Source organism: Carassius carassius, chromosome 33 (genome assembly GCF_963082965.1).
Source record: "Carassius carassius chromosome 33, fCarCar2.1, whole genome shotgun sequence".
Lineage (NCBI taxonomy): Eukaryota > Metazoa > Chordata > Actinopteri > Cypriniformes > Cyprinidae > Carassius > Carassius carassius.
Window position 1 is genome coordinate 16481895 of NC_081787.1, and position 16805 is coordinate 16498699.

The following is a 16805-nucleotide window of genomic DNA, read 5'->3' on the forward strand; positions in this document are numbered from 1 at the left end:
AAATGTTCAAATAAGTGCTTTTTGGTATTATTTCTATTAAAAGTAAAAATTTAAATAAAATTGGAAGATAATCCCTGTGGCCAGAAAACTTAAAGGGTTAATCCATCCCAAAATGAAAATTTTGTTATTAATCATTTACCCCCATGTCGTTCATGTCGGAGACTGTTTTCTTTGCTTACAAAAAGAGTTCTCGTCACTTCATATAACCCAGATTGCATGTATGACGGCAGATGGAGTATTCTGACGATGACTTTTCATACCTTTTCTGGACCTTGACACTGTTATTTACTTGTCAGTCTATGGGACAGTCTCAAGCCTCCAGGTTTTCATCCAAAATATCTTAAATTGTGTTCCGAAGACGAACAGAGCTTTTACGGGTTTGGAACGACATGGGGGTAAGTGGTTAATGACAACATTTTCATTTAAGGGTGGAGTATCCCTTTAAAGACTCAAAGTTCCCTCATTTGCATTTTGGGTGGAGCATCCACACTGGACGGTGACCAATCAAAGAGTTTGGAGGCGTATCCTGAGGTTGAGTGGTGCTGTAGTGAGGAGGGAGAAGCTGTTTTATAGGGTCAGGCCTCAGTTTGTGCGATTGTGTTTGGAGTCAGCAAGACTGAGGTTGGGGCTCTAGAAAGAGGTCTCCACCCCACTGTCACATATCCCACTCTCTTCCTGATGGGGGCCCAGTGTCAATCCCTGAATGGGCTTACAGAGCCCTAGACCTAAGAAATTGTTTGTTTTGAGGAAAAGAAAGGTGATTATTAATATGACTATAAAAAATGCAAATCTTTTCCCTAATTATTTTTTTTTACAGGGAATTATTATACGTTTTTATGAAAACAACACAATTCTATGAATAGAATTCATGTAAAAAAAACATGCATATTCTCTATATACTATATCATTTAATTACACTGGGGTCTAAGAGGAAGAAACCACTGCAGAAAATGCTAAATAAAACAAATAAGTCACCCACTTGAAAAAACTGAATGGATAAAATAAATGAAATAAAATAACAGTTTGAGTAATTGGTCCTTATTTTGATTTAGTAACAGCAATACTCTATTATTATTTATAATATTTCTGATCCTTCTTACCACATAAAATTTCCTAAAACGTTTTGTTTCCAGGTTTAAAATAGATTTCGAATCCCAAATTGTATCACTTTTGGATCCCACTGTATTTATTGAACATTGATGCATTTTTAGCATACTGCTGTTACAGACGCTTATTAATCTCTAAAATTATGTCAACCCTTCAAATCAGACAGCAACGTGGAAATACTTGCTCCAGAGACAAAACCCAGAAGTGCCATATCTGGCTTTCACTTCTGTTCCTGGGAATCCCCCTCTCTAGTGTCCGCTTCCCCCTGAAACATGGCCATCTCTGCAGAGACTATATGTGAACACTACCGCAGTGTGTTGGGTCACCCTGAGACCGAGGGGAACTCCCTCAGAATGCAGTGGCTATGAGGTTTTGTTGACATCATGCTTGAGTTCATATGAGTTAATGTCAGGGAGAACCACAATGTGATACAATTGTTAAGGAGAGGGGGGCAGGTGACTGAGACAGACAGTGATTTAATCTGGGGATTTTACAAACCATAATGTGGAGGAAAAAAAAAAACCTTCTCAACAGAACAGTACAGAATAAATTCTCACTCATACTGCAAAATGCCAGTGATGATGTGATGTTGGAAAAAGATCAAAAATGCTACACCGATGAGTAAAAAACATGTTTTGAGAAGATGAATTGTTGATGTTTATGTTCTGGCAAACAGAGCAAAGGAGATATTAAAAACTCATCTAACATTTATGGTTGTGCTTTTAGAAATGAAAGCATTATGCCACTCAAGACCATGGGTTACTGTGATTTTAGTTGAATCTTTTATAAAATATAAATGGTTTTAGAAAAATAGTGACAACAGAAATGTGACTCACAATATGAACACAATTAAATGTAGTCACATGTATTAATCAAATCATAAAAAAACTATTCCACTGCCAGGTTTATTAGCCTGTCATTTGACACTAAAGACTGGAGTAATGGCTGCTGAAAATATAGCTTTGTAATATTGAAATAATATTTTTCAATTTTGAGTTTTTAATCAATTGCAGCCTTGGTGAACATAATTAAACTGATGTTTTCACAGGATTGTGTAAATGTTGCAACTATTCTGAACTTATCTTATCTAATCTGAAATAACATTCAAATGTTTTTTTAAAGCCATTTAACTACTTACTCCTTTACTGACACATCCATAGGAACTCCCAGTGCATTTACTACATGGAAAGTCCCTGTGACCAGCCTGTGGTTATGCATACCAGGGTACAATAGTAGTTTTTCATGGACCACTCCTTTTGAGGGGCTAGAACCAAACTTTTCGACTGATGTTCAACCACCCAGGCCACATTACTAAAAAACGCTGAGTCAATATTACCTGTGAGCTGAGGCGTGGTGTGAACAGCTTCAGGCTCCTTGCATATGGCCTGGAGTAAACTGACAGCACTGCTGTTCCCAACATGCTTCAGTCCCTCAACCAGCTCACGCACCGTTCCTCCGGACACCTGCAGAGGGGACAGATCAGCAGCAGCTGAAACCAGAGCAACTACAGAATGCACAAAACAACATAAATGTTCAGCCTACTGATATAGCAAATGTTAGAGCAATTCATTTCTTTAAATGTTGTTCTGAGAGATATCAGTTGATAGGACTTAACTAGGTCCAGTAATTCTGGATATTTAAAAATCAATAATAATCTAATCTAATCTAATCTAATCTAATCTAATCTAATCTAATCTAATATAATATAATATAATAAAAATGATATATAATACAGAACTTTTTCAGTTCCAAAAGAGTTGTATTGAAAATTTTACAAAAAAAATTATTTCTGTTTACAGGGCCACATCACAATTGATTCAGATAAGTGACCTCATAATTAGTTATATATAATAAATAACAACTAAGAACTGGAGCTTCTGTAGTATGCCGGTCAATTAGATTAAGTAAAGACTTCTTTTTCTTTTTATTCTCTGCTGTTCATTTAAGATACAAGTCCAATTTATTTGTAGTGAAAAAGGAAGTAAATGAGTTGACCTCATAGCTGTCCAGCAGCTTTCCAGCAGGGCAGGAGCTGAGTCTGAAGGCACTGGCCAGGATGCCCAGCCCCAGAGCATGAGCCAGACTCTCCCAGCCTCCCGTCTGTCCTTCCAGGGCCTGGCACAGCTCCTGCTTTGTGTCAGAGCTCAAGCTCTTCATGTCACCTGCCAGCACAAGCCAAACAATTTTTAAATGTACACAAACACAAAACCGTTCTTAACATACATATATTTCCTGTTTTTTTTTTGTTTTTGTTTTTTTGTGAAAGTGGAAACCCTGAACAATACAAAAAAAAATCTGAAGCATAAATATTAACACAGAGTCAACAACACCATTCAAAAGGTCTGGGTCGATAAGTCTTTATGTAAAGTTTTTAAATATTTGGAGAGAAGTCTCTTATGCTAAGCAAGTCTGCATTTATTTGATCAAAAAACTGTAACATAATGAAATATTATTATGATTTAAATAACTGATCTCTATTTTACTATATATTAAGATCTCATTTATTTATTTGTTGGCAAAGCTGAATTTTCAGGAGTCATCACTCCCGTCTTCAGTGTCAAATGATCATTCTAATATGATGATTTGATGCTCAAGAAACATATTTTTAATTACAAAAAAATAGGGAATCTAAAATCATTTGCGTGGCTTACTATTTTTTGGAAACTGATGGTTTTGATTTTTTAGGATTCTTCAATGAATAGAAAGTTTAAAACAGAGCATTAAATTGAAATGGAAATCTTTTGTAACCTTATAGTCTTTACTGTCATTTTTGATCAATTCAGTGTGTTCTTACTGATGTATTTTTATGTCTTTCCATTAATAAATACATATATACAGTACAGACCAAAAGTTTGGACACACCTTCTCATTCAAAGAGTTTTCTTTATTTTCATGACTATGAAAATTGTAGAGTCACACTGAAGGCATCAAGGTCTATTTGACCAAGAAGGAGAGTGATGGGGTGCTGCGCCAGATGACCTGTCCTCCACAGTCACCGGACCTGAACCCAATCGAGATGGTTTAGGGGTGAGCTGGACCGCATAATGAAGGCAAAAGGGCCAACAAGTGCTAAGCATCTCTCTGGGAACTCCTTCAAGACTGTTGGAAGACCATTTCAGGTGACTACCTCTTGAAGCTCATCAAGAGAATGCCAAGAGTGTGCAAAGCAGTAATCAAAGCAAAAGGTGGCTACTTTGAAGAACCTAGAATGTGAATATTTTCAGTTCTTTCCAACTTTTTGTCGTGTATATAATTCCATATATAATTCCACATGTGTTAATTCATAGTTTTGATGCCTTCAGTGTGAATCTACAATTTTCATAGTCATGAAAATAAAGAAAACTCTTTAAATGAGAAGGTGTGTCCAAACTTTTGGTCTGTACTGTACATGCATACATATCTGACTCCAAACATTTGAATGGTAGTTAGTATTCATCTAGGTGTTCATACCTTGTGGTGGAACAACAGTGGTGGTGAGCTGATACTCTTCTCCATTAAGAATATCATACACCTGAAAACATGCAATACATTACATACAGAACCAATGACAACCTGCAATACAATTACATTACATAATACAACAATTATCCAAAGATTTGACCCTCTATCCCACCTCTGGGGAGGTTGCCAAGTTCATAGGGGTTGTCCCAGGAATAAAGCCTTCATCTTCCTCCTCCTCCTCACATGTACCACACAACTCATCTTCTTTGAAGAACAGTGGTTCAAAGTTTTCTTTATGAGGATCTGCTCCTAAAAGCAAAGTACACAAAACTAACTGGTAACCTCATGTCGAAATAATTTAATCTACTAAATTCTACCAGACATATTTGCAGAACACTGATGACAGCAGAACAGGATGTTATTTGTAGACATGTCATGTTAGTCACATTTTTCAGCACGGCAACGCACACTAGTGACACCTGTAATAAAAAACACACTTCCTCACCTGCAGCCATCAGGAGCGCGCACAGTTTGGTTGAGTCACGTCCTGCAGCAATGTGCAGAGGAGTTGAACCATTGTAAGTGATGCTGTCTACATATGCATTACCCTGCATAGACAAAGTGTTACACACAAAGTGGACTTCAAGTCAAGTCACCTTTATTTATAAAGCACTTTATAAAATACAGATTGTGTCAAAGCAGCTTTACAGTGTCAAACAGGACCATAGTTAACATTAAGAGATAATTACGATTACTAACACATTTCAGCATTTTCTAAAGAAATTCATGCTTTTATTTAGCAAGGACGCATTAATCTGATCAACAGTGATAGTAAAGGCATAATGTTACAAAAGTGTTTCATTTCAAATCATAGGAATTTCTATTCATCAAAAAATACTGAAAAAATGGATCACATTTCCCACTAAAATAAAAAAAAAATACAGCAGTTTTCTAAAGCATATTAGAAAGATTTCTAAATGGTCTTGTGACACTGAAAACTGGAGTAATGATGCTGAAAATTCAGCTTTGCGTCACAGGAATAAATTACATTTTAAAATATATTAAAATAGAAAACAGTTATTTTAAACTGTAATAAATATTCCACAATATTACAGTTTTTTTGATCTCATAAATGCAGCCTTGGTGAGCATAAGAGACTTAGCCATGAAGGATTAAACGATGATAATAATTATGTATTGATTAACATTATAGGTGGGCTTCATGGGGGAAAATGCAAAGGTTAAGAGTATGTAGAGCAAAACTTTACAATATTAGGCATTTGTAGTTTTCACTAAATCAACACCCTTCAAACCCATCACTGTACCTCCAGCAGAAGGCAGCCGGCAAGGGAAAGGTTTCCCAGCTCTGTGGCCAGATGAAGTGCTGTGCGGCCACATGTGATCTCCTGAATGTCCACATCTGCCCCGCCATCCAGCAGGGCTCGCACACAACTCAAACTGTTTGCCTGTACAGCCAGGTGAAGCGGACAGAGACCTGAACACACACGCACGTAAACACATCTGAGCATAAAGGACTGCTTCAAATTCAGCTTTAATGGATCTGACAGTCAGTGTGAAATACCTGCTGTGTTGGGGATGCTGGTTAATTGCACCACTGATTTGTACTTTAGCAGCAATCGCAGCATGCTACCCTCTTTCTGCTGAGCCGCCAGGTGAAGTGCCGTGTTTCCATTGCGATCTGTGAGCGTGACATCCACCTCGGCCTCCAACAATGCCTCGACTGCCTCTTTTTGCAGTGTCAACGCTGCTAGGTGCAAAGGAGTCTGCAACAGATGTATCAGAGGATTTTACTGGCCACAGAGCTTTAGGGAATTTCACAAGCTTTGGTTGCAGTGAAAAACAGATTCAATTCTAAAGTATAGCATAGAATACCTGGTACAGATCATTCCTCATGTTGAGTATGTCCTCTCCAGGTAGAGCCGAGATGACTTGTGCTAGATTTCGCACGGCATCTGTCTGACTATGGATCACTCCCAGATGTAAACTCCTAAAAGTCAGATCCAAAACAGAACATAAGTAAAGATTTGATCTTTGGGAAACAAAGTCAAAACATCTGAAGTCATATATTCATGTTGACGTGTTTTGGCGAAAAGTGGGAAGGTAATGAAAATAGGACTTCTAAAGAAATACGAAGTTGGTTTTTCCTGACTTACGTGTCTCCGTTCTCGTCTTGAGTGGTCATGAGGGGGCGCTGTGGAGCCAGAAGCATTCTAGCATCACCGCTAACTGCGTAATGAAAGAGAGCTTGAGCCTGTCTTCCAGCTAGCTCAGCCAAATGCGGCTCGAACACACAGCCTTAAAAAGAGCAGACACACAAACACACAAATTAACACAGAAGTATCTACAACCAATACGAAGCTTGTCTGGGTTTTGGACTTGTTTGACCAGAGCTAGAGAACTTCGCAAAAGCTTATTTGTGCATCTGAAGATTTAGCTTCAAACTAAATCTAACCTGTGGTGTTTAACTCCAGATTTTCTGTAGGCTCTGTGTCCTCACTTGTCATTCCCAAATCAACAGGATCAGGATGGGCACAGATTCGCACCATCCCACCAGCTGCCGGATCATTATCGGTATCACCATCACTGTCTTCATCACTGTCTTCCACTGGTTCATGATATGCTAGAAGAGAAATCAAAACTGAGAAACTGGTTCAAAAAAAATGTTACCTGATCATTCAAATCTGTGTTTGTACTGCCGCTGGCACAGAGAGAGCAGTTACCATGTTTGGTCAAGAAACATCTTCACAAACTGTCTTCAACTACTCAGTATTATTTCTGTCTTACAGTCATTCATATTATCACAGAAACACTGGGGTAAAGTTTATAGTTCAGATATAAACACTGATCTCAATGGTAGCGATCAAAATAGAGCAAATCCCTTTTTTTCGGTAACTGCGCTTCAAATAACGTTTGTGTCGATTGCATTGTTTCACATCGAAAAGTGACTTAAAAATGTATTTGTCATTGAATGAATTATTCATTCAAGAGAATCGTTAAAAAACTTTGATTCATCCAGTAGTGAAAAAAGTGAAGTAGGTTTAAGAAGTTTTTGTTGAATCAATGATTCAAACAATGTTTTCATAATTTTAATATAAAAATTGGTGTACATATACACTACTAGTCAAAAGTTTTTGAACTGTAAGATTTATGTTTTTTGAAGAATTCTCTTCTGTTCACCAAGCCTGCATTTATTTGATCTGGAGTACAGAAAAACAGTAACATTTTGAAATATTTTTACAATAAAAAACTGCTCTCTATTTGAATACATTTTAAAATGTAATTTATTCCTGTGATGTCAAAGCTGAATTTTTTGTGTGACATTATCCTTTTCTGTATTAAAAAAAAATACTTTAAAAAAATATATAATTATTATTATGTTGAAAACAGCGGAGTAGATTTTTTTTTCAGGTTTCTTCGATAGAAAGTTCAGAAGAACAGCATTTATCTGAAATATAAATTGTGTATAATGTTATAAAAGCTTATTTCAGATAAATGCTGATTTATTCTATTAATCAAAGAATCCTGAAAATTTTTACTCAAATTTGTACGACAATAATAATAATAATAAAAAATTCTTGAACATCAGCATATTAGAGTGATTTCTAAAGAATCATGTGATTGGAGTAATGATGCTGAAAATGTAGCTTCAGTTGATCACAGGAATAAATGACATTTTAAAATATATTCAAATAGAAATCATTTATTTTAAGTTGTAAAAATATTTCACAATATTACTAATTTTGCTGTATTTTGGATCAATTAAATGCTGGCTTGGTGAGCAGAAGAGAATTCTTAAAAAAGAAAATCTTACTGTTAAAAACTTTTGACTAGTAGTGTATATTAAAATGTTTAATAATTCATTCAAATTAATTAAGCACTTTTAAATAGACTGCAGCAATAATATTTTGTCACACATTATTTTGTTTAGTTCAGGATCACGGGAGAATCATGATTTCTATTTGACACAAAAAAATGGTGAATCTCATTTTAAACAGAATCGTGCAGCTCTAATATATATATATATATATATATATATATATATATATATATATATATATATATATATATATATATATATATATATTAAGTTTTTGAAGATAGACTTGAATGTGCATGATACAAACCTACATTTTTATAATTCATGACTGAAAACATTTTGTAACATGATATTGATGTACCATTTACATGGTAATGCAATGTCTGATTTTAAAATGGGGTTTAAAGGATGCATTTTGAGATTTTAAGTTTTCAGTTGATATATAACTTCTGATGATTTCTAAAATGTGATAAAGGCAACGAAGAAGTCTTTTTTTTTAAACAAAGGTCAAAACTCCTGTTATAATGTAGATTTTTGAGGGTGCACTCTTGTCATAAATTAATCTATTACTTTTCCTACATAATTTTTTAACAAAAAAACATTGGTAAAATATATATTTGGGAGTCTTAGACCTTTCCAACGATATATAGTGTTTGTCAAGATTAGTTTAGATTTGATTGTAATCACTGTTGGGAACATTACTTTAAAAAAGTAATTAGTTATAGTTACTCACTACTTGTTCCAAAAAGTAACTGAGTTAGTAACTGAATTACTCTATAATAAAAGTAACTCATTACTAGGGAAAGTAACTATTTGCGTTACTGTAAAAAAAAAAAAGTTGCTATATGTCAAATAACTTTTTTTTCCAGTCAGTTGAAATAAGTAGAACAGACAGGTGTTTGTACATAACTTTCAATATTTATTGCACGTCAACAGACAGCAAGAGTTTTATCCTGCACTTCAAGTATTATCTTTGTAAGAAAAGTGTTTTGGCCACTAGCTTTGTAGATGCGTGTGTCACACATTACATGCACGTTCTTGCCTTTGACCACAATGAATTTGAAGTAGTGCTTATATCTCCACCTTGAAAATGCCAACTTTTCATCAGATTGCTCTTGACTCGCCATCTCTGCTGCTGCTGCGTGTGTGTGTGTGTGTGTGTGTGTGTGTTTGGCCGTGTGCCGGCATGTGTGTAAAAACACTGGCTCTGATTGGCTACCATGAAACATATGACTCTGCCTTAGCCAATCATAATCGCTTATCTCGTTATTAACCCACCTCCTCACTTGTTGTGTGAGCCAGGGGTGCGTTCGGATTACATGGTTTAATCAATGCATAGTAACGCACTGCATTTAACGTCCAGTAATGTTAACGGCGTTGTAACGACGGGAAAAGTAATTAGTTAGATTACCCCGTTACTGAAAAAATTAATTCGTTACCTAACGCCGTTCTTTTAAACGGCGTTATTCCAAACACTGATTGTAATATAGTGAAGTAAACGTAGGCGTCCCGTATTCGGGAAGGGGTGACAGTTAAAAGGTTAAACTGTATTAGTTATCAAATAAATGAAGACTAGGTGAGAATAAGTGACTTCTTTCAAAAAGATTTTCAAACATCTTACTGACCCCAAACTTTTGAATGTATGTAATTGTACAGTCAAAACTGCTGTAATGGCAGCAGCTTGATTGACAGCTTGGACACCCACCATGCTTGATGGTGGTCCCGCCTCCTCCCATGCCTGAGGAGAAGTTGTATCCAGTCCCGCAATTGTTATAGGTTTGAAATCCCTGGAAGTAATGTCCTAGAAAACGAAAGAATGTGTTTAGCTAACATCACTAACCTTTCATGCATGCTGGGAATTTCAGGCTTCTAATAATAAAGCTTCTGATATATGAAGTGTAATGGCTTATTCATATACCTCCTCCTCCTCCACTGGGACCACCCCCTGCTGTAGACCCACCCCCTCCTCCTCTAAACATGCCCCCAGCTCCGCCTCCTGCTCCACTGTAGTCCTGAAAGTTTGGCAGTGTCTTCTGTCTCTTTCTTTGGACTTCTTCTTTGTCTTAAAATGGTTTAGAAACAGTATATCAATAAAGTAAACATATAGTATATGGACAGATACTGGAACCTTTACTCAACTGTGCAGTAAAAACAACAAAAAATGTTTTTTTTTTAATATAAATGATTTAATATTTTTAATATTAATATTTAATAAAATATACAAACACGCGAGAGCGATTCGAAAGCAAGAAAATCCAATAAAAGAAAGTTTAGGTTTCATAGTCTCAATCAAACCTTTAGGGAGTTGGTTAAAGACTATACCTATAATCTGTGGATGGTAGGTGAAAGGCTTGGGTTCACTCGTTTCATTGTCTGACTTCCTTTTCAGCTGCACATACACAGAGATGGGCTTCTGGAGGTTCTGGTCCCGATATTTAGGAGTCTTGAAGACGATGGCAAACTAAAAGTTGGAATTGTAGAGCTTCGATTATTCATTCCACCAGAACATTTATGTTAATAATAACATTAACACCATAGAATCACATTCATCTAAAGTCAAGATGTAACAGTGAACACGGCAGACAAGTTCCTGTGCTGACCTGTCTGTGGACATCAGTGGGGGAGAAATCCCCGTAGGCCTCCCAGGTTACACCTGACTCATCTTCTTCATAAAACCGCACCTGGATATCATCTGTCACAACAACAAAAACAAACAATGACATCACATACAGTATGAGGAAGACAAGAAAATCAAATTAATTTGAACCGACGGGGAAAGAAAGAGGAAATGATTGTCGCCGCACACAAAGTACAACTTGAATATCTGTCGTCAGCATGCAGTGCGTTGTTACTTCCGCAAAGCCATGATTTACCACAGTTCATACCTCATTTAATGGTGCAACTGATATGCACATTATGGACACATGATCTAAAACATATCCAATCTAGGTATCAGATGGAAATAGCATGGTATTTTCATATATACCATGATACCAAACAATTCAAAAATCATTAAACACTGCATTTACATATTATTAGGGCTTGGTATGGCCGCTATATGATTCACACAGCAAAACTTGTCATTTAAAATATGGCAACTGATCATAATACATAGCTGGATCACAATTGTAACTGTGATATGAATTTTATTCCTCGTGTGAAAACACTCAAGAGCTTGTTGTCAGTGTTTCAGAGGATTTAGTGCGTAGTATGGTGAAGGTTGATGATTTTGTATTTTAGGATCATCTATTTATCTTACATGACTTGTCCATGAAGATCCAGTTTTCATCATGAGCAAGGGTTGGAGGAAACAAAATGAGAGAAGAGAAATGGGCAAGCAAGTTGTTGAAAAACTGATGTATAGGTGAACTTTCCTTTGCCCTGTAATTTGCATATGACAAGGGGAATTCCGTACAGATGGAAATCTGCAGTGAAAACTTCCTTCAAGAGTGGCAATGCATGTCAAAAGACCAAGGTGGCGTGTCACCTGTATGTTAAAGGCTAAACTGTTTGAAGGTGGCTTCATTCAGAAAAATGTATCGTTTTTCACTTCATGTCACCCACTCATAGGAACGCCCACTTGACCGCCAGTTATTTTTACACAGTTTGCATTAAGTAGTCATGTAGTAAAACGCAGATATTAAAAGGTGAAATTCAGTAAACATCTTATTTATGATGTATATTTTGCACAGGCAAAGCATATTACAGGCACCAGAATATAAACACAATGTGCAACATTAATATAGTGATTACTGAATTTGATCTTTTAATATCAAATATCTTTTAAATATACAGTCACTTTAAGTGTTTTTACAATGTTTTGTTTCACTGTTTAATGATATTGCCACTGGTGCTTTATATGGAATGCAACTATTTTGTTTTGTTTATTTTTTTTGAGAGATGATCGAAATATTTGTGGCTGTGAAACAAACAGAAAACTGATAGGCTAGTGCTGCGGTTCTATGGATGTCTTCGAGCCGGTGGGTCACGTGACTGAAAGCTATCAATTGATTGGCTTGTTTAAATTTTCCTGATCCCCAAGTCATCCACATCTACACCACAATACCTTTTTCTCCTGAAGTCAAACACAGTCACTATTTCGTTTCAAAAGACCATTCTCCACGATCTCTTTTTGACCCTTGGCAAAGCACTCTTTAAAAATTCAGTTCCCTTCGGCGACCCAACTTGGTAATGCCCCTGGGCAGCTTTTTCCAGTCACGAAGGTACCGCTCTTATCTGCTTGAATGCTAAGAGACTGAAATCTCTGAAACCGTATCTGTCAATATTATGTTTAAATAACATATTTCAAATCAGAAATACAATTGCACAATAATAGGGTCATAACCTCTCTAGCTGAAATCATGCAAATGAATAGCCTTATTTCAAGCTTTGTCCAGCTTTGACCCCAAACTTCTGAAATGTAGTTCATATGCAAATTATCTTTATGATTTACTAAACTCTGAAAGGTTAATATGTAACCACAACCAAGTTGCTGAATAGGAATTGGTCATGTAACTCTGGGAATTTGAATGTTTATGTCATCATGATATCTGATTGACCCTTTAATATCCCTGCTGTGGATGTTAGAGTTTGTCTATATAGTAAATCAACCCCTTTATTTCGAAGCAGCAAGGAAAAATCCTTTTCTTAATTTACGTCCTTAATTCTGTTCAGCAATAGCAGACAGGCAGAGCATGCCGATATTGCTTTCTGACCTTTCTGGACTTTGTCACACAGCAGATAGACCTCCTCTCCTCCAGTCACACAGCCGGCGGTCCGATCCATCCGCACTATCTTCAGATTGGAGGCATTTGGGGCCTCTGAAATGCCACAAGAGAGTCAAAGGTATTAGAAAGGAAACACCTCTTTCTGTTTTTCATTTTTGTGGAGATTTCTAATTTTCCCTTTCTGTTCTCTAGCAGTCTCGTTTTACAAACATGAAGTCTGACTGTGCTGAGAAGAGAGGCAGGAATGGAGATAGATTATTAGAAAAGGGAGAGGAAATCGAAAGTGTAGGCCTAGTTTCAGAGAGGAAGCAATACCGACAGTTCTCTGTCAGAGAGTGAGAGTACGAGAAACGGAATAGGAAAATGAGAACAAGAACGAGATCAAGAGTGAGACTTAAAAATATATCAGTAATAACCCCAAAACTCAAAATCATGCTAAAAGCTATCATTTCTAATGACTATGAATCAGAGTTATCTAACTATGACTAAACCCATTAAATAAACCCATTTCGTTTCTTAAAAAAAAAATCTATTTTACTTCAGACAGTTGCCAATGTAACATTTCCCTTTTTCAGTCAGTTTAACTTGATGTAATAAAAAAAACTGAAATAAAATGAATAAGACCTATATACAAAAATGATAGAAAATAGACAAAATTATTTATAGATTATAAATATATTATAGACAAAAACTACCTAAAATTAAAATGCAAATGCATAATATATAACAACAACAACAACAACGAAAAACTAATATAAATATTGATAAAAACTATATTAGAATCTCAATGACACTAAAATAACACTGCTATGAATGCTTTTGATCGAGATGGTCGGTGTCAAGGAGGATGATACTCACTGCTGTCAAAGATGGGGTCTGAAATGACTGGTTCCAGTCTGCGGGAGAACCCTCCATCACTGTCGGGCAGGAAGGCTGTGAACATGAGCCGTACCACGCTCAGATCCATCTCCTTTGACTGATGAATAGATGCACTGCTAATCAGGTTCCTCTCAGTATCTAAAATACATGAACACATATGCTGAGCTTCTTTTTATTTTACATTACATTACATTACTTTCTCAGAATCAATAATCGGTTACACTTTATTTGAAGGTGTCCACGTTACAGTGTAATTATACATTTAAGGTCTGAGTATTATTAATTAACTACATGCACTTACTATATCGTTATGGTTAGGATTAGGGTTTGGCTTACTTGCATGCAATATGCATAAGTAATTGTTATAATAATAGTAAGTACATGTAACGTGTAACAAGGACTCCTTAAAATAAAGTGTTACCCAATAATCTCTTAAACCTTTCTGTTGACAAAAGCATTCTTAGATCATCAGTAGAATTTTATCCATAGTGACATACAGTAAAAAAAAAAATTATACAGCCAGTTCCCCTGGAGCAAATTGTCTTGGTACAAAGTGAAAACCGATTGCTTCTTGTAGAGTATGAACCTACAACCTTTCTGTTACTATCCCAAATTTTCAACCCTTTAAGCTACAATGACCATAAGCAGTATCATTGCTTTTTTGAAAAAAAGTATTTTATACTTACCAAGGCTGCATTTATTCAATCAAATATACTGTAAAAATGAATGGTAATATTGTGAAACACTATTTTTAACTATTTAAAATAACCTTTATTTCTTTAATTTTATTTTTCTCTTTATAATATATTTAAAAATGGAATTTATTCCAGCTGATTTTTTTTTTCTCCAGTCTTTAGTGTCACATGATCCTTAAAAAACAGTATTTGTATTTTTTGAACACCGTGCTAAATTTTTTCATGATTCTTAATAGAAATTTTGAAATGCATTTATTTAAAACAGGAATATTTTGTCAGAGTTATTACAAATATGTTTACTGCATTTTTGTTTAATAAAATGTATTAATTTCTTTTAAAAAGAACAAATCTTACTGACGCCAACTCTCTGAATGGTAGTCTATCTGCAAAAGTGCAAATAAATGTTATTTTTAGTATTTAGAAGTCTTTGTGGTGAGGCAGGAAAAATTTTTGGCAGGGCAAGTAAATATCTTAACTACCATCCTGACGGGGCCAGAAGAAAAATGGATGAATATCTTGAATATGTCAAGAGACATAGTGACATAGTCTGTCAGGAAGGGTTCAGGCTTTCACAAACACACCTGTGAGCTCTCTGGGCATGCGAACCTCTCCTTGTAGGGCATCAATGTCAGGATGGATGGATATGCCGTAGTTAAATCCCATCCTGTAGGCCTCGATCATCCTCTCTTCCAAAACTTTGCTTACGTTCTTTTTTGTCACGTGCAAAATGCCCAAGTTAGGAAAACTGTGAAACATTCGCAAGTGAACATTAATAAGGGCCCTCACTATTATCATTGCATGGACCAAGAGTGCTGTTGCTCAGAAAAAGCCATTCTGAATAAATGGATGTTGAGGGACAAATTCAGACCTGATGCTTGAATCTTTGGACTGCAAGTCGGCAATGCAGATTCCTTTATCGCACTGTTTGCCCACCAGGCTGTGAGCATGAAGATGGATCTCTGCGGAGTGTGTCACCAGCTGAACTACCACTCGAGCTGCACCCTGGTAGTTACAGATCTGTTGTCCAACAAACACAGAATAAAAACAAAAAAAAGTGGCTCATTTTTAATCAGACTTTCATCTGCTAAATATAAATATATACACAAAAATGATAGTGAAGTACTTGCGAACCAGTTCTACACATACTTAAGTCTAAAAGGCAAATGAGAAGACATTAATAGCAAAGGAATGTCACAGGTATGCTAATCTCATTTTGGTGGGGGAAATCCCAGCATTCACAGGGAAAGTGGGCAGATCATTTGTGGACTTTTCCACAGCATAATTTGGCCATCCTTATCAACAACAACCTCAACGCACAAAAGAGTTCAAATAAACAAAAAGTGCCACAGTGGACTGAATTAAAAATAAATCCCAAACAATGATAAAAGGCTTAAAAGCATCTCTTCTTGACTCATAGGCCAAGGTGTGTGGTTTGACTGCTTCTATAGGCCAAGTTCAAATATGGCTCATAAGACACTTTCTCTGGGACGAAATGAGTCATGCACAAAGCAATATCAACCCCCAGAAAAAAATACCCAGCGGATATCAAAGAATATGAGCATGACCCCCTCTAGAAGAATCGTTTGATGATATCATGAAAGCAGTAATGCATGAAAACATACATGTGCATCCAAACGTGAATAATTATCAGATCTCAGATCTGGCCGAGAGTCAAACACCGCTGAAGACAGCTGGCTGAACAGTTGAGGAGCATCTGAGCTCATTTCCCCTTGCCAAGAGTAATGATATACTCTTCGGGTTGAATCAACCTGGAAATCCATACAGTAAACCTGAATTAGAGCAATAAACTAAATGCCCTTATAGTAGACCACAAGTAAAATACATGAAAAAGACAGGGAATCCAAGTGCTTCTGTTCAAATAACCAAAACTGACCGATTCAAAACAATAGACTGCATTATTGATCTAGATACAGTATATAGGTTGTGTTTGCAGTGGTGAATTCAAATACATTGGTGAGAAGTTTTAACAACTTTTTTTTATATAATAGCACCACTAGCAATGGAAGTTTCCTCTTCCTCCACATTCAAATTCAAATCAAGTTTGTGCGGATTGAAGGGGAAAGACGAATTTAGGGAAACACTTTAGAATACGTTTAAT

At 36.1% G+C, this 16805-nt stretch overlaps 1 protein-coding gene across 2 annotated transcripts in view; it reads right to left on the reverse strand.

Annotated features, from left to right (window-relative positions):
• The window catches only part of LOC132113847 (ubiquitin-conjugating enzyme E2 D2-like), a 37090-nt gene continuing 20285 nt past the window's right edge, over positions 1-16805 (reverse strand). For both annotated transcript variants that reach the window (XM_059521873.1, XM_059521871.1), the window contains 19 exons: positions 15555-15703; positions 15268-15431; positions 13971-14129; positions 13101-13205; positions 10986-11077; positions 10708-10846; positions 10304-10447; positions 10091-10186; positions 7021-7188; positions 6722-6863; positions 6441-6555; positions 6130-6331; positions 5873-6042; positions 5054-5156; positions 4721-4857; positions 4558-4618; positions 3103-3269; positions 2444-2570; positions 1-725 (listed from right to left, as the gene is read on the reverse strand). In XM_059521873.1, the coding sequence (XP_059377856.1) occupies positions 631-725; positions 2444-2570; positions 3103-3269; positions 4558-4618; positions 4721-4857; positions 5054-5156; positions 5873-6042; positions 6130-6331; positions 6441-6555; positions 6722-6863; positions 7021-7188; positions 10091-10186; positions 10304-10447; positions 10708-10846; positions 10986-11077; positions 13101-13205; positions 13971-14129; positions 15268-15431; positions 15555-15703 (2535 nt within the window). In that variant the 3' untranslated portion in view covers positions 1-630. The remainder of the gene's footprint in view (positions 726-2443; positions 2571-3102; positions 3270-4557; positions 4619-4720; positions 4858-5053; positions 5157-5872; positions 6043-6129; positions 6332-6440; positions 6556-6721; positions 6864-7020; positions 7189-10090; positions 10187-10303; positions 10448-10707; positions 10847-10985; positions 11078-13100; positions 13206-13970; positions 14130-15267; positions 15432-15554; positions 15704-16805) is intronic.